Genomic DNA, 27,225 nt, shown 5'->3' on the forward strand with positions numbered 1-27,225 from the left:
GAGGGAGAGCGAGTGAGAGAGTGACAGAGTGAGGTACAAGAGAGACATTTCCTGAACAAATTATTGTCGTCCCTTTTGAGCGGTGAGTGATCATCTGTAAAATTCGATCCCATTAACCACACCCTGCTGGATTTTGGGAGATTCGAATTCACGAGACCGTGTTTTGGTCACGTAGGCCTACTATCACAAAAGGTGTGAACGACTTCTTTAAAAAAAAAAAACAGAAAAGCTACCGATTACACCAACCCTTATGTCAGATGTAAAGGCTCGGTTGTGCTACCACAGAATAAGTACAGAAAGGAAACTTGTAATCAATCGCCTATCTAACCAATGCTTTTTACATGACCCCAATACAAAACACGTCACGTGACCTTGGGAAGTTCCAATCCTGGTCTTCTGATTGGCTCGTGGCAGTGAACGAGATCAATTGATCCGGATCATTAAAGTGATCCGAACCTACCATCAATACTATTACAATGCGGCGCTTCCTAACAAGATGGCGGATTTTGGCGTCAGGGTATAGCCAAGTTTCCGTACTTTATGTATACTGTGGTGCTACTGTATTTTTGACTAGCAGGTAACCCGTGCTCCGCAAGGGTCCATTGACCAACATAAGATCAGCTGTGCTTTTAGAATTGAGTTTGTTTTCCGGTAATTCTACAAAATGTGAATATTTCCAATTTTAGTTATAACTAGCCGTCAGGCTCGCTTCGCTCGCCATATCCGTCTAGTCTAGCAAGGGGGCTCTGCCCCCTGGACCCCCGACTGGATCGTCCAAGAATGAGATCAGCAGGCGAGCGAAGCGAGAAATTTTTCATTTGAGCATTTTTATCATATGTTAGGACGATCCAGTCGGGGGTCCAGACTAAACGGATATGGCGAGCGAAGCGAGCCTGACGGCTAGTAATGTAATATTCCCAGAAATAGCTGGGAATATCGCATTTTTCGAAATAAATGCATTCCAATCTTCAACTTGGTGCCAACCTAACAAAGTCTACTCAACTTAATGCCAACCTGACAAAATAATTATTAATTTAGTTACCAGTTAAGAACTGTTTCGAAGAGGTACTCTCTCTAGATTATAGTTCTACATTAACACATGGTATGGACATTTTTCAATTATAATTAAGAGAATAAGAAGAATATACATGCTAAAAGACGAACTTTAAACCCTTAAAAACCACCCTTAGAGTTAAAATATTGCCAAAAGATTTCTTAGTGCGCCTCTAAAGGGCCAACTGAACATAACTACCAAATTTGAAAGATTTTGGTCCGGTAGATTTTTAGTTCTGCGAGTGAGTGAGTGAGTGAGTCAGTCAGTGAGTGAGTGCCATTTCGCTTTTATATATATAGATAATTTGAAATATTCCTTCTATGTTCAGTTTTGAAGCATCTAAATTTGAAAATATTTCTTCTATGTTTAGTTTTGAAGCATCTAAATTTGAAAATATTCTTTCTATGTTTAGTTTTGGAGCATCTAAATTTGAGAATATTTCTTCTATGTTTAGTTTTGGAGCATCTAAATTTGAAATTATTTCTTCTATGTTCAGTTTTGAAGCATCTAAATTTGAAAATATTTCTTCTATGTTTAGTTTTGAAGCATCTAAATTTGAAAATATTTCTTCTATGTTTAGTTTTGGAGCATCTAAATTGGAAAATCTACTAATAGAAATCGAATCTATTTGAGGCCTGAAAATTTGTTGAAAGAACTACAAGACTTAACCTATTTCGGACTATGTGTTATCTGAATTTAGGAGGGGAATAGCACAAGGTTACATTATTTTTCCTCTCCCAGTCATTCTGATAATATACTTCTTGTATGAATGAATAAATAATAAAAAATAAAACTTGACGTAATTAAATCTTGAAGGATTTAAAACAGGCCTATAACCATCCTCGTTTAATTAAGAATCTATATGCGAAATTTCAAGTTAAAATCAGTTCAGTAGTTCAGATGTGATGATGCGACAAACATGATTTTTGTATCCCGTACTTGAATAAACCAGTTCTTCCCTTTATAGATAAAATTCCTTCGACCATTCTTGGAAGCGTTTAGGAGATTTCTATCCTTCTAGAAAAACGTCATATAGTTTTTGGTTGTGCCACTGTATTTTTGGTAATTCATTTGACCATTTTTGGGATTATTTGGAAGGGATATCTATGATTACTCTTCTCGAATGATTATACATCAACTCATTGTCTTTTCTCTTTAGGGCTACATTAATATAAATAAAAATATAATTCTTAATAATTTTTAAATTTCAATAATTTAAAAGTGTACTTGGATTTATATTTTTATTTACATTAATTCATGTTCATGTTTTAAATGCCATTAAAATCTGAATTATGTTTTTTCCACTGACAAAATGGATGTATTTTGTTTAGTCCATGACTCGTTTACACAAAATACTGTTAAATTTAAACTGTGCTTAAATGCCAGGAGCCATGAGAATCAATATTGGACGAACATTATTTACGAAAAAAAACCTGTACTGATTGGTTTGGCTAGGCGCACACCAGTTAGTCAAGACAAGACAAGACATGATCAGACACGTTTAGTCACAATACTTCACATAGTTGCTTATGGAGTCATGTCTAATTTCAATGGCTGACCGGTGTGTGCCCAGCTTTTATGTGGCATTTGATTATGATTAAAATTTAAGAGGCTTCCGTGCAACAAGGCAACAATAGGCTTGTCGTCTTGGTTAATGTTTTTTTGTAGTTTCTGTGTATTAGTTTTTGTGGAATATAATCATTACATTTACATTACATTTATTACATTCCTTAATCACAACATCAAATTAATGATTGGGAGAGAATCAACAGGATAAAACCCAAAACTGTTCCTCTCCCTAATTTTGATAAAAATAGTCCAAATGAGGTTATAAAAACACTTTTATAAAGATCACAAAAACACTTTTATAAAGATCACAAAAATTTACAGTCCAAATAAACATTATACTAAAAATTTTGTATCTCGGTTGATCAGAAAGATGAAACAAATTATTTTTACACTTGAAAATGCATTAATAAATTGAAAAATTTTAAAAAACTTGATAAATTTGAAGCCAGAAAAATCACAAAAACATTCACTATCAGCATATGATCGTACTGATCATAATGTTCAGTATTAAAATCATGTATTTAATCAGTATTTTAATCATGATTAAAATTTAACAGCCTTTCGTGCAACTTGGCCCATTTTTTTGAGTAAACTGAAATATTGCAAGTAGACGTTCACCAAGAGTTTTCAGAAACATACATGAGGGATTTTAAAAGGCTACAAGTATGAATCTAGAGTTGCAAGATAATGGATTTTGTGCACTATAATAGTGAGGTCCACGTTATAATGGCAGTGTTTGATTAGCAATGGTATTGCTATCCTTGTCTATCATCCAACAAAGCGGATAGTTGAATGAAAAAGACTCATTCAATACTTTGAAAGACTTTAAGACATTTCAATTGAGGTTGAGTGGTAGAGAGGACTTAAAAGTCCTAACTCCGCCTAATAAAGAATTTTTTCATTTCATTTTTTCAATTCAATATGAATAAATTACCACAATATCAACTTCTCAACTACACAAAAAGTGAAAGCGGATAGTGCTATCTCTTTCTCGCTTTGCTCTATTGCCAGATCGTCTTTTAACAATGTAGAATTGATGATTAATTAACAAAATATTTCATATTAATTGAGGAAATTCATCATGATACTATAGAATAATATATTATAATCTCTTGCTATAATATTGATTATTTAAAACAAGAATGTTTACAGTTAATATTACATCAATAAACCTGTATCAGCTACAGTCTATAGTATTAGGTAGTATTAGACTATAGACTATTAGACAATGTAGACTATAGTATTATTCATCATAAATCAGCTGACAAGTGATTACACAGATGTGTGGAGAAGCCAGTCTATTGCTGTATTTCCATAAGGGTCTATAGTTTCAATCAGGTACATGTGGATGAGAACACTGCGTGAGGTCTACTGTTCACAGAACTACTAGTTATTAATCAACAAAGAAATTTCATCTTTATTATGAAAATTCATTACGAAATTATTGAAAAATATAATGTATTACTTAATAAAATATAATTGATTATTTTAAACAAGAATAAACAGTTAATATTACATCAATTAAACTGTATCTGCTACCGTCTATAGAAGGCATTGACAAGACAGAGGTTCGGCAACGATGTTCTCCGATCTTTCTCCACTGCCATTATAACGTGGACCTCACTATATTTTCACTTGAAATCATAAACACTTCAGACTTCAAAGACTTCAAAGTACGCACTCATTGTTCATTATGAACCAATCCTGTGAGAACAAAACAAAATTCAAAATTCTAAAATGTTTCAAAAATTGGAGGAGATACAACATTCTGACATTGTTATTCAGGAAACTTTAAGCTATGTTTGTTGTTGAAGTGTGGCGTCCTTCAGACAGCCTTGAGACATCTCCCACTGTCTCCTGAACTCTCAAGGCCTTTGTTAAATATTTTCACCAAACTACCACCGTCTCTGAGACTATCAGTCTTTGTCCACTATTTCTATTTCTTACTATTCCTATAAACTATTTGTTTACTATTCGTCTCTGAGACTTCAATCATTTCTAGTTTGGCGCGCTGACTGTGAAGACAACCCAGTGGCGCCTGTGTGAACACTGCCATACTGCCATGCTTTTATGACTGCTTTTAAAAACGAGGTCACTGGCAGAACATTAAAGGCGAAATGCCGCCTCTCTAACACTCTAACAACAAACCGACTTCGGAACTCAAAATACAAAAATCATTCCCGGAACCGTTATAATAGAACTGGAACAATGTTATTTCTGGGCACAGGTAGATTCCAGGAAATATGGATTTAGGGTGGATAGATAATGGATTTTCGACAAAACTATGGTGAGGTCCACGTTATAAAGGAAGTGTTTGATTTGCAATGGTATTTCTATCCTTGTCTATCAAATCAAATCAAATGTTTTTATTGTCGTTCACAATTATACATGTATTGACAAAGTCATGAAAACGGAGCATAGTCCTTAGTCTAAAGCCGAGGTGAATAAAAACATAATATATATAGAATTTAAACATTAAAAATAAATAAACTATAAAAATAACACCAGGACAGACAATAAAATTTGGAATTGAATAACAGAATTGATTGAAACAACACTTCAGCACTTCTAATACTTAACACTAAATAATTATATGTGGATGCTCAAAGAATTCCTCAATGTCATAGAAAGGATTTTCACTCAGCCAAATATCCAGTTTATTGAGAAAAGTCATATTATCATATTTGTTAATGGGCCCCAACAAACTATTGTAAACCTTTTGTACATTATACAGTGACTATTAAGAGATTTACTTAATCTGCAATATTGGAATTCAGACTATCATTCAACAAAGCGCATAGCGCTATCTCTTTCTCGCTTTGCTCTGTTGCCAGATCGTCTTTATATATATTAGTTTTAGTGATTTATATTAAGAATACAAATTTTACCGATTTAATTTTCCATAGCCACAGCTCCAGAATCAGAAATCTGAATTTTCTTCAGCTTTTGGTCAGAGATCTGTACAATATTCAGATCCTAGAATTTACAATAATATCCCGCAGATTGCAAAGTACGAAATAAATATAAATAGATTTAAAAGAGCAGTACGGAATTGGTTATAAAATGACATTTACCAGACCGAGGAGCTCATTGTAAATAGGATATGGAATGGACTACTGTCTTCTTTTTACCTGGTCCCATGACATTTTAGAGTTTTTGCTGCTTATTTACCTCTATTTAACGAATTTCGGACCTCTCAACAACAAAGTTTTCTCTTGACTTCAACATACAAAGTGTAGTGTGTATGGGAAGCGGACGGTCATTTTCAAGGAATTCTTTAGTTTCAGCAGAAAGGTCAATAGACTAAAAATAATGACAATTCAGGTAGGAAGAGCATAGAGTGGTAAACAGTCAATAAAGGGTGAAACACATGTCGGAAATTGAATGCAAGTTACTGGAAATTGAATTCCAAGAGCTTGTCATTATTGTAGACCAGGCAGGTGAACGACTGGACTTTCCCATTCTTGCTTTTCACACACATTTCAATTCTTTGAACTGACTATGATGATGGCTGTGACAAACCTGTGGAGAAGAATCCGTCAGATCAAGAAGTTCTAGAGGCTTTCAAAATTATCAGGCAAGGATTAAAACTGAAAAATAGTGTACCAGACATGTCCGACGGTTTGAATAGATGTGAGTCGTTTATCAAACATGATGTTTTATTCAAATGCAAAATTCAACCGATATTACTCACTTTTTCGAATATAAAACAGAAAAATAGGAATTTTTCGTTCTGAGTTATAGTATTTATAGTGAAGTTATTGACAAAGTAACCGTATTTTGCGTTCCATCTAATAGTAGTGTAAAAAGTTGAAAAATATTGCTACAGAGTATGTACTTTGATAAAACTCTACTAATAGTACAAATCAAGCTTTCTAGAAACAAATTGGTGTGATTTACTTACTTATTACGTTCTACAAATATTCAAAAAACATGTTTTTTCTCAACAGCATGAATTTTCAAATTTCCATATTAATATTGGCCTAACAGGTACCATACCTACGTTCGCGATTCTATGTTTTATGTACCATATTCATTTATTTACCGCCGTGATACGATATTATAAGATTGATAGGATCGTGGCAGTTTTCTTGACAGAACCTCTCAATAACGAATACCTCTTGGTAGCGAATTTTTTCTTGGGATTATCGACTTCGTTATACAGAGGTTCTACTGTATATGTTTTGTCAATAGACTCCTCTGGTTGCAATTCATTGACAATCAGAGAAATTGTTATCATTAAACATCTAGAATAAATAATTGATTAACAAAATATTCCAGCTTCATTATGAAATTATTGAAAAATATGATTGATTATTTTAAACGGGAATGAGCAGTTAATATTACATCATTAAACCTGTATCAGCTACCATCTTTGTAAGCCATTGACATGACAGAGGATCGGCAACGTTGTTTTCTATCGTTCTCCACTGCCATTATAACGTGGACCTCTCTATAGTAGCTAGTAGTTCAAGTGAAGTAGCCGCGGATAATTGTTACATTCGTCGCCACTAGAAACTACAAAATGAGGAAGGAAGCAAGAGAAAGAATGAGGATGAGGGAGTGGAGGAGGAAGAGGAGGAGGAGGAGGAGGAGAACGAGCAGAAAAGGCCACAACTTAACAGTGTAATAAGATGAAAAAGGACGAATATGAGGAAGAACAGAAAGAAAATTAGAAGGTGGAGGAGAACGTGGAGGAGGAGTAGATGGTGTTGAAGGAGAAGGGAGATGTGAAGAAGAAGGATGATGAGGAGGAAGAAGAGGAGGAGAAAGAGTATGATGAGGAGGAGAGGAGGCCACAACTAAACAGTGTAATAAGATTGGCGCGAGGCGATTGCTTTGAGTAGCATCTTTGTGGCATGTGTAATAATTGTGTGATAGCGGTGCCATCAGCATCAAAGAAGCCGACTAATCCTCCCCCTCCTCCTCGTCATCCTCCTCCTCCTCCCCCTCATCCTTATCCTAAACACAACACACCTGTCCATCTGATTGAGGAGTAGGAGGAGGAAGAAGAAGAGGAGGAAGAAAAGTCTAAAGTCGGTCCAGCAGCTGAAAGGATTCATCTCCTCGGCTCTCAGCTGATTCCGGTCTCTGTGGATCTCTGTGGTCATATTCACTTTAAATCATCGGTAGGCCTACTGGTAGTATGGGAAGCACTAATGTTCAGATTCATCTATACTATAACTAGTAGCTATGTGAACAGTAGACCTCGCGCTCAGTAAGTTACATTGACCTGTTGTTATGTTTTCTCAAAAATTGATAAATAATTTATCAATTTGAAATGTCTAGAGAAGATCCTAAATAAACATAGAGCTTTCTGTCCTATCGTACCGTGACGTGTCGTCCCGGAATGTGAGTGTGAGCGCTGTTATCAGGTCTGGCTGCAACTGTGTACAACGTTGATGGAAAGATACATTTTCAAGATGTTCGATGTTTTTGAACGGGTAGTATTATAGTCAACTGTCTACTAACGTTGATGGAAAGATACATTTACAAGATGTCCGATGTTTTTGAACGGGTAGTATTATAGTCCACTAGACAGCTGATTTATGTTGTATAATTCTATAGTCTGATTTTTACTTTCCTTGCCCTATTACCATAGGTAAGGAAAGTATTGCTTTCCGAAAAAAAATAAGATACCCCAATTTTTAAATTTCTATACGTTTCAAGGTCCCCTGAGTACAAAAAGTGGTTTGTGTGTGTGTGTGTGTGTGTGTACACGATATCTCATCTCCAAATTAGCGGAATAATTTGAAATTTGGAGCTTAAGGTCTTTACACTATAAGGATCCGACACGAACAATTTCGATCAAATGCAATAAGATGGCGGCTAAAATGGCGAAAATGTTGTCAAAAAAAGGGTTTTCACGATTTTCTCAGAAATGGCTCCAACGATTTTGATTAAAGTTATACCTAATATAGTCATCGATAAGCTCTATCAACTGCCACAAGTCCCATATCTGTAAAAATTTCAGGAGCTCCGCCCCATCTATGCAAAGTTTGATTTTAGATTCTCAATTATCAGGCTCCAGATACAATTTAAAGATAAAATTTTATAAAAATAAAATACAATTTGAATAAAATTTAAAAATTTCAAGTGGAAAAGATTAAGCATAAAAATCTCTACAATCAATGTTCAGTAACATTTTCACCTAAAATTTAAAATAAGCTCGAAATTCGAGAAAATGTTATTATTTCAATTGCAAACTGTTGGCAACTGTTGATTCTATCAAATCATTCACTATGAAGAGATAGCAGACCTCGTGTGTCTCCAGTGTTATAGTCCTGTCACCAGCTGGCTCAAATCTTTGAATAGGAGACTTTAGATGCGCGGGAACACTAGCGTCAGGTGATCAATTTTCATAACGGCAAGGAAAGTTGTGTGAGTGCGCCACACCAGATTTTTACTATAATATTGGCGAATGAAGGAGGCTCCTTTTTCATTCTATATTATCCTTGAAATGCAAAGTTTTCAAAAACCTTGTATATACGTCGACACGCAATAATTTAAAAAGGAACATACCTGTCAAATTTCATGAAAATCCATCAACGCGTTTCGCCGTAAATGTGCAACATATAAACATTTAAACATTAAGAGAGATGCCGAACCGTCGACTTGAATCTCAGACCTCACTTCGCTCGGTTAATTATAGTATGTATTATTTTTTCAACTGTATCATTATGTTGTCCAAATCAGAAATACTCTCATATACTGCTTATACATCGGTATAAACATGATCCAAGTCAAGTTTCAAGTTATTTCCATACAGAAGCCGGCGCTAAGTTGGAACTTAACAAGTTTCAAGCACAATGCATCACAATTAGCACGGTAACATGAGTAAATGAGTAACGCAACCCAGAACAAGTCCCGTAATTTGTTTCTGATAAGTCATCCTATACTTTTAAACGAGCAGCTTCTGTTTATATGTTCAGATGTTTGGATGTTTATATGTTTAGATGTTTATATGTTTGTATTTCAACGGATCTCGAAAACGGCTGTAACGATTCTCACGAAATTCAGTACATAGTAGGTTTATAAAATAAAGATTCGATTGCACTAGGTCTCATCCCTGGGAAAACTCGCTGAAGGACATTAAAAGGATAATTATTATTCATCCTCGGAAAAACAGATGATAATAATAATTATTTCGACGTCTGTTGGTGATGGAAGTGAGTGAGTGAGTTCATGTGTGTGGGACTGAGTCAAAATTATGACTCAGCTGTTGAACTTTTGTAATCATTCAATCAGGTACTTAGTGCCGGTTGCAAAAAAGCAGGGTTATTTTCAATCCTGATCAATTCCAATAGATTCATCTTTTTTAAATGGTTTTCCATGATTTAGTTCACGTGAAGTTAATCAGGATTAGAATTTAACCGGCTTTTGTGCAACTGGGCTTTCATGAGGGGAATTTTTGAACTTCTCTGGGAATTTACTGTGATTAGATAGAACATTTCTGTATGAATGTTATTACAATTTCTTCTTTTGTTATAAATTTGTTATGCTTTTGTAGTCCAGAGCGAAGCTCGGTCCCCAATATTTTATATTCATATGAGATAAATTTCCAGTTCAATATTATCATCAAAATTTTCATATTTGTTTGCTTTTTTAATGTGATCTTGTGTTTGAAAATAGTTTTCTTGATTTTAAAATTTATAAAATAGAAACTCAGGAAGTGAAAGTGCAAATTTTTAGTGAGAAAACATCAAGAACCCAATATAAATAACCTATTAACATTGGGTAATACGGCAAGGTAGAACATTCAAAAGGATCTCTCTGCTAAAAAAACCATAACAATAGATAAAAAACGAGAGAGAGAGAATGAGTGAGGGGGGAGAGAGAAAGACAGTGTGAGAGACGTATGAGAAGAAAGAGATAAATTGATGATTATTTCAAATGCCAATGATTTTATAGCCAGTCGTATCTTTCACAAATATCATGGCCATATGGATAATAAAATTCCCGATCAATCAAACCGATTTCAAAATATTTACTCATCTTTGGTGATAAATATATCAATGATTTGTAAATAAACAAGGAAGCCAGACTAATTTCAATGATTTATGGGCTAAATAAACTAGAAAGTCAGACTATAAAAATAATATCCCAGTCAATAAAATTAATATCTTCCAATAAAAGTGGTTGATGACGGGAGTGAAGGTTACTGCTATAAAAAGATGCCCCTCTCACTAGTGTGATACCTATAATAATCTATAGTTTATAATCTATAATCTATAGTCTATAGTCTATAGTCTATAGTCTATAGATTATAAAGATTATAGGTTAGAATCTAAGCTTATATACATATTTAAAAAAGCGAAATGGCACTCACTCACTGACTGACTCACTCACTCGCAGAACTAAAAATCTACCGGACCAAAAATGTTCAAATTTGGTAGGTGTGTATGTTCAGTTGGCCCTTTAGAGGCGCACTAAGAAAACTTTTTGCCAATATTTTTACTCTAAGGGTGGTTTTTAAGGGTTTAAAGTTATTCTTTTAGCATGTATATTCTTTTCATTCTCTTAGTTATAATTGAAAAAAGGCCATATCATATGTTACTATAGAACTATAATCTAGATAGAGTACCTCTTCGAAACAGTTGTTAACTGGCAACTAAATTAATAATTTTGTCAGGTTGGCATTAAGTTGAGTTGACTTTGTTAGGTTGGCACCAAGTTGAAGATTTAAATGCATTTATCGCGGAAAAATTGATTGGGCACTGCTACTTCAATCCTGGGAATATATCATTACTAGCCGTCAGGCTCGCTTCGCTCGCCATATCCGTTTAGCCAGACGTTTAGTCTGGACCCCCGACTGGATTGTTCTAACATATGATAAAAATGCTCAAACGAAAAATGCAGGCGAGCGAAGCGAGCCTGCTGATCTCATTCTTGGACGATCCAGTCGGGGGTCCTGGGGGCGGAGCCCCCCTGGCTAGACGGATATGGCGAGCGAAGCGAGCCTGACGGCTAGTATATGATAAAGGAAAGAACTGGCTTATTGTAGCAACATATACTGGCTATATAACAATACTTCTTAAACTTGATAGCCTACGCCACGACTCTACTCTACTAGCTCGTGACTGTTTTCATTAGCATAGTAGTGGTAGAGTAGAGTGAGAAGCGGTGGTGGGGGAAGGAAAGTGGTAGAGTACTATCCCACGGTGCTATCCCACTCTACTCTACTAAAAACTAGTACTCTACCATGAACGTGTTCATTGGGAGAGTTCACACGATATTTAGTACTTTGCCCAGTGAACTCTACCACCAACTCTACCAATGAAAACCAGGCTATGCTGCTACAAACAGAAAGCGGGACAGTGATTAGGGGACCAGTTTCTCTTCTCTTTTTAGTTATATTTCTCTTCTCCTTCTCCTTCTTCTTCTCCTTCTTCCTCTCTTTCATTCGTCGACAGTGGCGGCTGGTCGGCAAACATCAAAGGAAAATCTAAAGGCGTTCGCACATGTGCCTATATATCTATTTCTAAAGGTGTCTAAACATGTTGTAGGTATATCTATAGTTGCTGGCACATAAGGGGCAGTAGGCCTATTATATAGATATGTGTGTAGTTGTGCTTCTATTATATACAAAAGGCTGTATATATTTACGATACATATATATGTATTTAGTTGTGGCACAGGCCAAAGACTGATGGACCTCTCTAGAATTCTCTCTCTGTGTAGTTCTACCGTTCAGTCAAGTTTTGTTTTGATAAAGGCACAGTTTAGGTTTGGAACGACCGGAAAAATATATCGGATACACAGCCGCTATCTATATAGTATATTTCGCACCTAGAGCAGAAAATGGTATTTTTCCGGCTCGAAATCGGTTTTCAAGTCCGAGGCCGTAGGCCTCGGACTAGAAAGTATTGAGAACCGGAAAAACATTTTTGCCCGTGGTGCGAACGCTATTTTTCACCACACACAAAAATAAACTATATATATATATATGAGAATAGTTGTTTACTAAGCACTTCCGAAAGCAGAAGTGGAAGGTGATAGCTCCAGCAGATCTGAGGTAATCTGAATATCAGGAAATTGTCCAAGTATTTATATTTGTTTTTCTGATTTGTCTAAATAGCCTAAAAGATGATGTTCAATTATGTGGGAGGTTGAGTTTATACTTTTTTATTCTTTCAAATGACAATAAGATGATATTATTATAAATGTTTCAATTATTGAATAATGAACACAAATAATGAAAAGTTTTTTGATCAGCTGTTTTTGATCACCTTTCTTAGTTCCATGCTAGCGGCTGGAAACGAAACTCTTTCCGGCCTAGGCCGGAAAGGAACCTGTTCTGACGTCAGACGAGAGTCGTCTGCAAACAATGTCTTCCAGATCTACGTAGGGACTGGAAAACAGCTGCTTTCTGTGCAGTGTGGTGAAAATATTATAAAGAAAAAGGTATTGGCTCATACACGTACGGGATAGGAAATTCACGAATGACGCATCATCACGTCTCAACTACTGGACTAATCAACTTGAAATTTCGCATATAGAATCTCAATTAACCGAGGATGGTTATAGACCTATTCAAAATTCTTCAAGATTTCATTGCGTCAAGTTTTGAGTTTGTCAAGTTTTTTATTAGACTCTTGCGACGCACGGGTTGCCTGCTATGGTAAGGTCCACGTTATAATGGCAGTGGAGAAAGATAGGAGAACAACGTTGCCGATCCTCTGTCTTGTCATACCTTCTATAGACGGTAGCTGATTCAGGTCAATTGATGTAATATTAATTGTTCATTCTCTTTAAAATGATCAATTATTATTTTATGAAGCAAGAAATTTATTTTTCAATGATTTCATGATGAATTTTCATGATAAAGATGAAATATTTTGTTAAAAATTGTTAATTCTAGATTGTTAAAGAGACTATCTTACAACAGAGCAAAGCCAGAGAGAGATAGCGCTATCCGCTTTGTTGAATGATAAACAAGGATAGCAATACCATAATGATCGACTTTGGTTTTGCTATCCCCGTCTATCATTCGACAGAGCCGGTGGTACTATCCTTTTCTAGGTCCACAACGATACCAATTATGTTTTTGACAGTGTAGAAATATAATAAATTAATGCAGAGAATCGGCATCGCTATTATTCTATCTTTATCCACTGCCATTAAAACGTGGACTTTACTATATATAGTCTTATATAGAAGGAGTTGACTTATACATGTAAAGGATAGAAAATACATGATTGACGCATCATCACTTAAAAACTAATAAACGGATTGACTTGCAATTTTTCAACAAGATTCTGGATTGACCGAGGAGGGATATAGGCGGAATCTCATTGCTATTAATCAATTGATTTCAATTTGATAATTAAAACAAATTTAACCAGTTTGTGATTTAAAGTTCACGCAATAATATGAAAATAGAATGAATAGAGCTTTTTCCAAGTGACTCCGTGGTGTATATGGTAGCACGCATGCGTCATGAATCAAAGGTTGCGGGTTTCAGACAAAACTATTTTTTACTTTCCTTGCCTTCCGAAAAAAATTAAGGTACCCCAATTTCTAAATTTCTATACGTTTCAAGGTCCCCTGAGTCCAAAAGTGGTCTTTGGGTATTGGTTTGTATGTGTGCCTGTGTACACGATATCTCATCTCCCAATTAACGGAATGACTTGAAATTTGGAACTTAAAGGTTCTTACAATATAAGGATCCGACACGAACAATTCCGATCAAATGCAATTCAAGATGGCGGCTAAAATTCCGAAAATGTTGTCAAAAACAGAGTTTATCGCGATTTTCTCAAAAACCGCTCAAACGATTTTGATCACATTTATACCTAAATAGCCATTGATAAGCTCTATCAACTGCCTCAAGTCCCATATTTGTAAAAATTTCAGGAGCTCCGCCCAATCTATGCAAAGTTTGATTTTAAAACCCAAATTATCAGGCTTCAGATACAATTTGAACGAAAAATTCCAAGAGGAAAAGATTGAGCATGAAAAACTCTACAATTAATAATCAGTAACATTTTCACCTAAAATTGAAAATAAGCTTGATATTCGAGAAAATATTAGAGAAAAATTATTCAATTTGCAAACTGTTGGCAACTGTTGATTCTATTAAATCATTCACTATGGAGAGATAGCAGACCTCGTGTGTCTCCAGCATTATTGTCCTGTCACCAGCTGGCACAGATCTTTGAATAGTAGACAAGCGTGATAAGCGTGAACACTAGCGTCAGGTGATCAATTTTCATAACGGCAAGGAAAGTTGTGTGAGTGCGCCACACCAGATTTTTTTGCTGAGAATTTTCAAATTTCAACTCTAATCTAAATTTTGTCCCATACACCTGTTTTACAAGAATGAAATGAGAGAGTCATGGAGAGAAAATGTTGAGAAGGGTAAAAGACAATGGATGAGAAAGAAATGAAGAGGTAGGAGAAGTAAAATAAGATGAAATATAAGGAAAAGAAGGTTAAAAAGGAAAAGAATTATTAGAAGAAAAGAGGCAAGGATAGAGAGGAAGAAGAAGAAGAAGTAGAAAAAGTAGAAGATTCATCTTGATCCCAATCAAACCAATCAAAGAGATATATGTCAAGGGTAGGCTAGGTAGGCCTGAAGGAATGATATACGGGTTGAAACAACCGCCTAATTTGGATATGTGGCCCTAGCTACCACTAAATTGTAACACCAGGTGTATAATATAAAAGCAGCTATCAAACAGAAGTTGATCGATTTCCCTCTCTGTTCTATTTTAGTTTTCTATCCTTTTTTCTCTCTCCTCGAACACCCATTCTCTCTCTCTCGCTCATCGGCTGGAAACAATAGTTAAGGAAAGTTATGGGCCACCTTTTTTTGTGGGGCATCATTTTGGGGCAATTAAGATGGAGGCAAGATTTTAGGGCAGGGAAGAGGCTCTAAGCAATAATTAGAGATGTTTATATTGTGTTGAGTAGAGTAGCATGAATGGATGAATTTCTGGAGCCCTTGAAATCTTGAAAATCAGAGTAAAATTTAAGAGGTCTGAGAAGGGTTGGAAGCCATAATTCTAAGGGTGTGTTAGGATGAGTTATTTCCACAATGAACATATTATAGAGTATTAGTAGCTCTGTGAACAGTAGACATCACGCAGTTTTCTCATCCACAAGTATCTGATGTCACCTGTCCTTGTTGATTCAGTTGAATCACAATTCACACTTGAATTATAATCAACTCTTAAAAACTTTCATTTGTTTTCTCCAAGATCAAAAGCTCACTTATGTTAATAAACTCAGTTCACGTTCGAATTTGTATCCCATATGATAATTATTTATTCGGTTCCGAGATAATCTTTCCATCTGATAACAAAGTTCCCCAACTATTTTAAAATCAATTTTTCTCAATCAAGAATATTATGATTTCTTCAGCATTATTTAGTTCATTCAATCATTTTTATTTTATTTTCAATCACCTATTAAATTCATTTTTCAAATGTGAGAATATTGATACTGATGGGCACGCATCATAAAGAATATTGAAACCCTTCCTTATAGAAATAGACACGGCTAGACATCTGTTAATGCATGCAATGAATAATCCCACTTGTCAGGTGATTGATTATGATTCTATAGTCTGATCAATCCTATCTTTGAAGTAGATGAATATTATAGTGATATCAGAGTATGGAGGGATTCATTTTTTTTCATATTATCCTTAAAATGCAAATTTCAAAAAACCTTGTGTATACATTGACACGCAGTTGAAAAAGGTATATTCCTGCCAAATCTTATAGAATTATATCAACGCGTTAGGACGTAATCGCGTTACATACAGACAGACAAAACAAAATCCGAGTTAAAACATAGACCTCACTACGTTCAGTCAATTATCTATACTATAATTATTGACCGAGGCGAAGCTGAGGTCTTAGTTTCGACTCGATTGGCTTTTGGTCTGTTTGTTGTTTGTTTGTACCGCATTTACAGTCGCAGTTATTGTCCGATTGAATGAAATTTGGTATACAAGTTCTTTGAAACAAGGCGCAGAAACGTATGTGTAACGATTTTTGGAAAGACCTCCGATTTTTTGGAATATTTAAAAAACTGTAACCTAACCTCAAAAGCTAGGTACTTCTTCGTATCTTTGAAGATACAGCAATTTATGTTCCCACTTTTTTCTACTTTCAATGGAGAAAATAATAGATGACATGGCTAAATCTTCACAATATACTGTACTGGCCCTTCTCATTAGATTGAAAGTTGTATTCATGAGCGAGGTCTACTGTTCGCAGAACTACTAGTAAAAGGAAGAGATGGCTTATACACGTTTATTGATGTACTATTGACTGTTCTTTTTCGTTTAAATTAATCTATATATATATGAAAGCGAAATGGCACTCACTCACTGACTGACTGACTCACTCACTCACACTCACTCGCAGAACTAAAAATGTACCGGACCAAAACGTTCAAATTTGGTAGGTATGTTCAGTTGGCCCTTTAGAGGCGCACTAATCTTTGGCAATATTTTAACTCTAAGGGTGCTTTTTAAGGGTTTAAAGTTCGTCTTTAGCATGTATTTTCGTTTATTCTCTTAATTATAATGAAAAATGTCCATACCATTTATGTTAATATAGAACTATAATCTAGAGAGAGTACCTTCGAAAAACAGTTGTTAACTGGTAACTAAATTAATAATTTTGTCAAGTTGGCATTAAGTTAAGTTGACTTTGTTTTAAGGTTGGGCACTGCTACTTCAATCAGAGCTATCCTGGGAATATTATATTACTAGACGTAGGCTCGCTTCGCTCGCCATATCCGTTTAGCGAGACGTTTAGTCTGGACCCCGACTGGATCGTCCTAACATATGATAAAAATGCTCAAATGAAATGCAGTGAGCGAAGCGAGCTGCTGATCTCATTCTTGGACGATCCAGTCGGGGGTCCAGGGGGCGGAGCCCGCTAGACGGATATGGCGAGCGAGTGATTAAGCAAGAAATTATATCTTCCAATAATATCAAAACGAATTTTCAAAATTAAGATGAAATATTTTGTTAATTAATTATTAATATTCTACATTGTTGAAAGACGATGAGGCAACAGAGCAAAGCGAGAAAGAGATAGCGCTATCCGCTTTGTTGGATGATAGACAAGGATAGCAATACCATTGCCAATCATAAACTACCGTTTAGTTTGGCGTGAGCCAGTCATTAATATTTGACTGGAACTCCAAACGGCGGTGAAAAGTAATCAACGACTTTGATGAGTGGGAGACTTCAATAATGTTTTGTTTGACGGCGCCACAGTAAACAAATATTCCCTTTTCTCTGAATGAGAGAAGGAAGAAGAAGAAGAAGACGAAGAAGAAAGAAGAAGAAGAAGAGAAGAAGAAGAAGAAGAAGAATTCAGGAACAAGTAGCATGATGCTATAGCAATTATAGGACAATGCTAACAACCACACAACACTCAAAGAAGCTACTGAAATCTCGTCTGGCTCGTGCTACATATAAAAAAGAAGTGGAAATACTGAAGATGAAGAAGAAGAGAAAAGAAGAAGAAGAAAGATGACGGCAAAGATGAGGAAGAAGACGACAAGGAAGAAGAAGAAGATGGATGAGAAATGAAGAGAAGGAGATGTGGGTGAAAGAAAAAGAGGATGGAGAAGAAGAAGAAGAGAAGAGAAGAAGAAGGAAGATGAGGAGGAGGAGGAGAAGAGGAAGAAGATGACGGCAAAGATGAGGAGGAAGACGACAACGAAGAAGAAAGAAGATGGATGAGGAATGGAGAGAAGGAGATGTGGATGAAAGAAAAAGAGGGAGAAAAAGAAGAAAAAGAAGAAGAAGAAGCGGAAGAAGAAGAAGCGGAAGAAGAATAAGAACAAGAAGCTTGAGAATGAGAAGAGGGAGAAGAAGAGGAGAAGGAAGAATTAAGTGCTGATAAAGGACTGACTGAAGAGCATCAATATTGAAAGAGTACATGGCAATAAAAGAGTAGAAGATAATGCTTGGAAGAGAATTGATGGAAAACCAGGAAGGAAGGCATGAAAACAGAGAAGCGAAAGTAGAAGAGAGGGAAGTGGAAGAAGGAGAAGAAGAAGATAAAGTAGAAGAAAGAGAAGAAAGAAAAGGGGAAAACGCTGATGAATTAGACAGTATAGATCATGTTTCAAAGAGGAAACGAGGGAAGAAGTGAAGGGGAGAAGAAAAAGAAGAAGGAGAAGGTGCAGGAGAAGAAGAAGGAGAGGAAGAAGGTAAAGTAGAAGAAAGTGAAGAAGAAGAGAGAAATCATGATGAAGTAGACAGTAGATCATGTTTGAAGTGAAGGAAAGGAGAAAGAGGGGAAGAAGAAGGAGCATGAGAAGACGAAGAAGAAGGAGCATGAGAAGAAGAAGAAGGTGCAGGAGAAGAAGAAGGAGAGGAAGGTAAAATAGAAGAAAGTTAAGAAGAAGAGAAAAATCCCGATGAATTATACAGTAGATCATGTTTGGAAGAGGAAACGAAAGGAAGAGAAGAAAACGGAAGAGAGAACTGAAGGAGAGAAGAAGAAGAAGAAGAAGAAGAAGAAGAAGAAGAAGAAGAAGAAGAAGAGAAGAAGAAGAAGAAGAAGAAGAAGAGAAGAAGAAGAAGAAGAAGAAAAGAAGAAGAAGAAGAGAAGAAGAAAAGAAGAAGAAGAAGAAGAAGAAGAAGAAGAAGAAGAAGAAGATGATGATTAGGAAGAAGAAATAGACAGTAGAGCGCGTGGGCGGTGCTTTGAGCCGTTGTGAAGATCGTTTATGAAAAATATTGAACCTTCTTTTTCTTCTTCTTCTTCTTCAACTACTTCTTCTTCTTGTAAGTGCGGTGAGCTAGTATAGCTAGAGAGGGACTTGATTCAAGTCCATTAGTTAAGTCTAACGAGTTTTCTTCACGCTGCTTAGTGACGTCGACTACAGCAAGTGCTACTAATAATACTAACCACCAACTTTCGACTTTGTACTTTTATTTTTCTAATCCTTTCGACTCACCGCCTTGAATACGGTAGCTTCATACTTTGCTGCTTCTTATAAAAAAGGACTTGGATAGAAGTACTTAAAGAAAACTTGATGGTGCGAAGTCTATAGTGAGGTCCACTAATGGCAGTGCTGTTTGATTAGCAATTGTATTGCTATCCTTGTCTATCATTCAACAAAGCGGATAGCGCTATCTCTTTCTCGCTTTGCTTTGTTGCCAGATCGGTTTTAACAATATTTATCATCTATCTTGATCATGGAAAATTCATCATGAAATTGTTTCAAAATATAATTTCTTGCTAAAAAAATCTGGTGTGGCGCACTCACACAACTTTCCTTGCCGTTATGAAAATTGATCACCTGACGCTAGTGTTCCCGCGCATCTCAAGTCTACTATTCAAAGATTTGAGCCAGCTGGTGACAGGGCAATAACGCTGGAGACACACGAGGTCTGCTATCTCTTCATAGTGAATCATTTAATAGAATCAACAGTTGCCAACAGTTTGCAATTGGATAACATTTTCTCGAATTTCGAGCTTATTTTCAATTTTAGGTGAAAATGTTACTGAATATTAATTGTAGAGATTCTCATGCTCTATCTTTTCCACTCAAAATTTTTTGTTCAAATTGTATCTGATGCCTGATAATTGATAATCTAAAATCAAACTTTGCATAGATGGGGCGGAGCTCCTAAAATTTTCTACAGATATGTGACTTGTGGCAGTTGATAGAGCTTATCGATGACTATTCTTGGTATAACTTTAATCAAAATCGTTGGAGCCGTTTTCGAGAAAATCGCGAAAAACCTTGTTTTTGACAACATTTTCGCCATTTTAGCCGCCATCTTGTATTGCATTTGATCGAAATTGTTCGTGTCGGATCCTTATAGTGTAAAGACCTTAAGTTCCAAATTTCAAATGATTCCGCTAATTGGGAGATGAGACATCGTGTACACAGACACACCCACACTCATACACTCATACACACACCACACACACACACACACACACACCACACACACACACACACACACACAACACACACACACACACACACACACACCACACACACACACACACACACACACACACACAACACACACACACCACCCACACACACACACTACACACACACACCACACACCACACACACACACACACACACACACACACACACACACCACACACACACACACACACCACACACATACATACAGACCAATACCCAAAAACCACTTTTTTGGACTCAGGGGACCTTGAAACGAATAGAAATTTAGAAATTGGGGTACCTTAATATTTTTCGGAAAGCAATACTTTCCTTACCTATAGGTGCGTACAGATATACGCGCCGCGAACATGAGCAATTCACTTTTAATCAGCTGATGCTAAGCTTTTTATATCTGTATCTTACCGTTTCTGTAAAAATACAGATATAATCAGCTGATTAAAAGTGAATTGCTCATGTTTGCGGCGCGTATATCTGTACGTACCTTAAGGTAACAGGGCAAGGAAAGTAATAATATCGGGGAACCGAGATTTGCTCGTTATTTTTATTTATTGATAAACAGAACACAATAAATGATCTAAAATGATCGTGTTTATATTTCACAGCTGGCTATATGTCATCATATGAATTTCGGGGATGCGATAATTTGATTATTCACATACTCACTCGCTCACTCCCTTTTTCACCATCCACAGCTGTTTCAGCCAAGGATGAATTATCCTTCTAATGTCGTTCAGCGAGCTTTCCAAAGGATGAAACCTAATGCAATCGAATTTTTATATCGTAAGCCTACTATGTTCCAAATTTCGTGAAAATCGTTCGAGCCGTTTTCGAGATCCGTTGAACATAAATAGCCAGATATAAATATATGAAAATACAGAAATTTTTCGCTCAATAAACTGGGATAATTGATTATTTTAAACGAGAATGAACAGTTAATATTACATCAATCAACCTGTATCAGCTACCGTCTATAGAGGCATTGACAAGACAAGGATCGGCAACGTTGTTCTTCCATCTTTCTCCACTGCCATTATAACGTGGACCTCACTATAGTGGGATCGGACTCCCCAAGGAAATGCAAATCAGCAGAATTCTTTTGAAACTACAAATTGAAACTTCTTTGGAAAAGGCGCGCTTCCAGGAACGTCACCGACCCCTGTAGAGCCACAGAGCTTCAACTGCTAATCACCTTTGTCACAGGTATTTGTCGCAGATCCAATTTGTCACAGATATTTGTCGCAGGTCTGATTTGTCACACATGTGTGGTCACACGCATCTATTTAGTCACAGATCAGGTGTTAGTGTGTGGAAAGCCATTCAAAAATCTTCCCAAATCCCAAAAACCTTTGAAGCTCCAGTACGGTATAGTGAGGTGCACATCAATTTGGTTAACATTGGTGTTGCTATGCTTGTCTATCATTCTACACAGCAGATAGCGCCATCCTTTTCTAGCTCCGAAACGTAGCCAGATAGTTTCAAACAATGTAGAAGAGATTGATTATCAAAATATTCAATTACTCCAATTATTATAAAAGTAAATTCGTAAGGCTTTTGTTGGTGGGGAGTCCCTTGCGGGAAGGTCACACCGCCTGAATATATAATTTAAGCCGTCAATGGGCCTTACGACTGTCATACTTCAGCCGGGACCGACAGTTTAACGTGCCCATAACACGGGAGTGATCTGGTTAAAAAACTTTTGGTATTGAGAGGGTTTGAACCCGGGATCTCTGTGCTGCGACGCAAGCACTCTATCCACTAGCCCACGGATCACTCCACTCCAATTATAAAAATGTATTATTCAATTATTGTGAAATATTTTTCTTTGGAAAGATACAATAATACGAGTAGAATACAATATTGGTTATTTCAAGCAAGAATGAACAGTTAATATTACATCAAATAAAATTTACTTTTAAATGTTGTCCTCCTTTTTCTCTTATACATCCACTCCTTCTTCCCATAACCCTTGTTATAGTGAGGTCCACGTTATAATGACAGTATTTGTTCAACTTTGGAATTGCTATCCTTGTCTATCATTCGACAAAGCCGGTGGTACTATCCTTTTCTAGGTCCACAACGATGCCAATAATTTTTTGACAGTGTAGAAATATTATTAATTTATTCAGAGAATCGGCATCGCTATTCTCCTATCTTTATCCACTGCCATTATAACGTGGACCTCACTATAGTAATTTACACTCACTGCGATCCTCTGTTTTTCTCTCTCTAAACATTCTCCTTTCTTTATCCATTCCTTCTCATATAGTCTTTCTCTTTGACAAGATTTCTCATAATCTTCCACCATCTTTCTCTTCTTAACCTTATCTTCTCCTCACTCCCTCTTCTTTCAACCTTTTCAGGTAACTCACCCTGTGATCCTATCCTCTCTCTCTCCACACAAATTCTCTCTCTCCCTCACTCACCCTGCCATCCTATATCTTTCTCTCCCTCATCAGAGCTTTCTCTTTGGCAAGATTTCTCATTAATTTCATCATCTTTCTCTCCTTCACTATATCTTTTGCTCACTCCCTCTGCTTTCAACCCTTCCAGGTAACTGACCCTGTCATCCTATCCTCTCTCTCTTCACACACATTCTTTCTCTCCCTCACTCACCCTGCTATCCTATATCTCTCTCTCCCTCATCAGGGACCTATTTTGGTAGAGAGTTAGTGGGAAGGATATTTTGAATATTCTTTCCAAAGAATGGACATTGATATGTCCAAAGCTCCGCCAATTTATGTAGATACATAACAATATAATTATCTATAGTTATTATATTACAAATTGCTTTTTCATATCATATGCAGTTCAAAATTCATTTTCTTAGTCTATATTATGTAAATTCATCTATAATTTTGCTGTATTGTAAGCTATTGTATATAAGTGTAAAAGCCAATATATATTGTAATCTACATAAATAAAGTACTCAATCAATCAATCAATCAGAGCTTTCTCTTTGGCAAGATTTCTCATTACTTTCTCTCATTCACCTCATTTTCTCCTCACTCCCTCTCCTTTCAACCCTTTCAGGTAACTCACCCTGTCATCCTATCCTCACTCTCTTCCTCACTCACCCTGCCATCCTATATGTGTTCACTCTCTCTCCATCAGAGCTTTCTCTTTGGCAAGATTTCTCATCACTTTTCATCATCTTTCTCTCCTTCACCTTATCTTCTCCTCACTTCTTCTTTTTCCCACCCTTTCAGGTAACTCACCCTATCATCCTATCCTCACTCTCTCCCTCACTCACCCTGTCATCCTATATCTTCCTCTCCCTTATCAGAGCTTTCTCTTTGGCAAGATTTCTTATTACTTTTCATCATCTTTCTCTCCTTCACCTTATCTTCTCCTCACTCCCTCTTTTTTCAACCCTTTCAGGTAACTCACCTTGTCATCCTATCCTCTCTCTCTCCCTCACTCACCCTGTCATCCTATATCTTTCTCTCCCTTATCAGAGCTTTCTCTTTGGCAAGATTTCTCATTACTTTTCATCATCTTTCTCTCCTTCATCTTATATTCTCCTCACACCTTCTTCTTCCAACCCTTCCAGGTAGTCACCCTATCATCATATCCTCACTCTCTCTTCCTCACTCACACTGTTATTCTATTGCTCTCTCTCTCATTCTCTCTCTCTTCCTCATCAGAGCTTTCTCTTTGGCAGATTTGGCGGCAAAACTCAAAAGAACGTGAAACGGGTTTGAGAGTCGGCTCCACACTAAACAGTATTAGGTTACAAACACACACCACACACACACCACACACACACACACACACACACACACACACACACACACACACTCACAAAGATAACAGTCGGCTAGATATCAGATCTTATGGCCAGATAATATAAAACACTATATAGTATAATATATAACATACAAACGGACCCGCACACACACGCACTCAGAACGATCTGAAGAAAATCAGAGAGGCGGCTTCGTTCAAAAGCGGAAAATATTTTTAAAAATAGATTTGATTTCTGAAAGCTAAAACTTACAAATTAGCGTATTAATCCGGCTCATTTGATAGGCTGGCCGATATCATTTGTTGTGATAGAGTGGACAGTAATTTGAATGTGTTGGGGATTAGTCGAATTCCAGCAAAAAGATCGGCATTTTTTTATCCTGCCAGGCAAAATTCTACGTTAATTGACCGAACGAAGTGAGGTCTAAGATTCAAGTCGACGGTTTGGCATTTCTCTTAATGTTTAAATGTTTGAATGTTTAAATGTTTATATGTTTATATGTTTTTATGTTTCGCATTTACGGCGAAACGCGGTAATAGATTTTCATGAAATTTGACAGGTATGTTCCTTTTTAAATTGCGCGTCGACGTATATACAAAGTTTTTGGAAATTTTGCATTTCAAGAATAATATAAAAGGAACAAGGATCCTCCTTCATACGCCAATATTGTAGTAAAAATCAGACTATAGAATTATTTATCATAAATCAGCTGACAAGTGATTACACAGATGTGTGGAGAAAGCCAGTCTATTGCTGTATTTCCATAAGGTCTATAGTTTCAATCAGGTACTTGTGGATGAGAATACTGCGTGAGGTCTACTGTTCACAGAACTACTAGTAGTGTTTAATTTGTATTTAAATTCCAAATTTATTTTTTTCTCTATTGATTTATACAATGAGTACATCATCAAAATGAATGGGAGGGGAAAACTTACTTATATAAGGTTACACATAGTCCAAAATAGGTTAAAGCTTGTAGTTGTTCGCTTCACAAAATGTTCAATCCTTAATTATTTACACAAAGTAGATTTTTAAATTTAGATGCGTCAAAACCAAAAATAGAACATAAATAATTCACATTTTTATCTTTATATAACTAATAGTTTTCAAGATAACTATTATAAAACGAAAATCAAAATTGAATGCTGTAATTCAACCCGAAGACTTCTGCTACTGCAAATATTGACAACAGGGTAAACAGCTATCACGAGGTCCACTTTATAATGGCAGTGAAGGAAGATGGGAGAACAACGTTACCGATCCTCTGTCTTGTCAATGCCTTCTATAGACGGTAGCTGATACAGGTTTTTTGATGTAATATTAATTTTTCATTCTCGTTTAAAATCATCAATTATATTTTATCAAGCAAGAGATGATATTTATCAATAATTTCATAATGAATTTTCATAATTGAAATGAAATATTTTGTTAATTAATTATCATATTATTGTACATTGTTAAAAGACAATCTGGCAACAGAACAAAGCGAGAAAGAGATAGATCAATCTGCTCAAGAAATGATATTTCTCAATAATTTCATAATGAATTTTCAAAATTGAAATGAAATATTTTGTTAATTATCAATTGTACATTGTTAAAAGGCGATCTGGTAACAGAGCAAGATGTTAAAAGCAATCCAAACGATGTTCAAGATAACTACAAATTAAATTAGGTACTGGAAACAAATAAAAGACGTAATAAAAATAAACAATTTCAACAGAGTAAGATATAACCTTATGGAACTAAACTGGATAGGATAGAAAATTGAAAAACTAATAGAAAACGTGATAAAACTGGAATGAACTGAACAAAGTAAGACATATAGCCTAATGAAACTAAACAGGGTAGGATTGAAAATTGAAAAAGTAATGAAAAACATGATAAAGCTAAACAAAAATGAACTGAGTAAGATATAACCTGATGAAATATTTAAACTAAACCGGTTAGGATAGAAATTTGAAAAAGTAATAAAACAAATGATAAAACTAAACAAACTGGACGTAGTAGGATAAGAGCTATTTAAACTAAACCGGGTATCATAGAAAATTAAAAAACTAATAAAAAAACGTGATAAAACTAAACAAACTAGACATAGTAGGATATAAACTATTCAAATTAAACCGGGTAGGATAGAAAATTGAAAAAAAATGTGAGTAAACTAAACAAACTGAACATAGTACAATATAACCTAATGAAAATAAATAGGGTAGGACATAAAATTATAGAAGTATGAACAAGCATGCATGTTACAATCAAAACATCGTGAAAACGTGGTTAAAAACAAGGAGAGTTGAAAAACTGACCTGCACTAGAGACATGTTACACGGTCGGCGACTCAGCCACTACTGAAATCTGAAAAGAGACCGCCAAGCACCACCGGTCCCCTACAAATCTCTCCGCCAATCACAGCGCCCCATTCCTTCAAAACCTCCCCCCACCACCCAGCAATAAACTGCCCTTTTTAAACAGTACTACCACGAATAATTTACCCGATTTTATTCTTTTCAAATCAACTCTGTCCTCTTTTATTTTATTTTGCCTTGTTTAATTTGTTTTCACGCTCTTTTTTTTGAGGCGGGCGGCTTCTTTGAAGTTGACAAAGGGGGACTAGTTTTCTCCCTACAGCTGGGGTGTATCAGGGATCTATGCCTTCTAGATTACTATCAGGCATCTATGATTGTCGTTATGCCTCCTAGATTAGTTATGGCCATTGGTGAATTAACTAGGAAGGAAACTCTAGGAATGGTTTGACATGTTCCTATTCTAATATTTTGCTCTACGTCCTAGATTACAGATTATAAGTAGTTCTGTCAGATTAGTTTGTAGATCAAGTAGATTTTTGATAAGAAACGGGCTAGATTAATAAAACAGGGAGGAAGTTTCAAGAATTTATTGCTATGACATGTACCTAGTCTAATTTTGCCCT

At 36.0% G+C, this 27,225-nt stretch overlaps 1 protein-coding gene across 1 annotated transcript in view; it reads right to left on the reverse strand.

Annotated features, from left to right (window-relative positions):
- The window catches only part of LOC111064435 (palmitoleoyl-protein carboxylesterase NOTUM), a 57,365-nt gene extending 30,702 nt beyond the window's left edge, over positions 1–26,663 (reverse strand). The window contains 1 exon segment of the mRNA XM_039433380.1: positions 26,603–26,663. Coding sequence (XP_039289314.1) covers positions 26,603–26,617 — 15 coding nt within the window. The 5' untranslated portion in view covers positions 26,618–26,663.
- Between the last annotated feature and the right edge of the window lie 562 nt (positions 26,664–27,225).

The sequence above is a fragment of the Nilaparvata lugens genome, chromosome 7, assembly GCF_014356525.2.
Source record: "Nilaparvata lugens isolate BPH chromosome 7, ASM1435652v1, whole genome shotgun sequence".
Classification (NCBI taxonomy): Eukaryota; Metazoa; Arthropoda; class Insecta; order Hemiptera; family Delphacidae; genus Nilaparvata; species Nilaparvata lugens.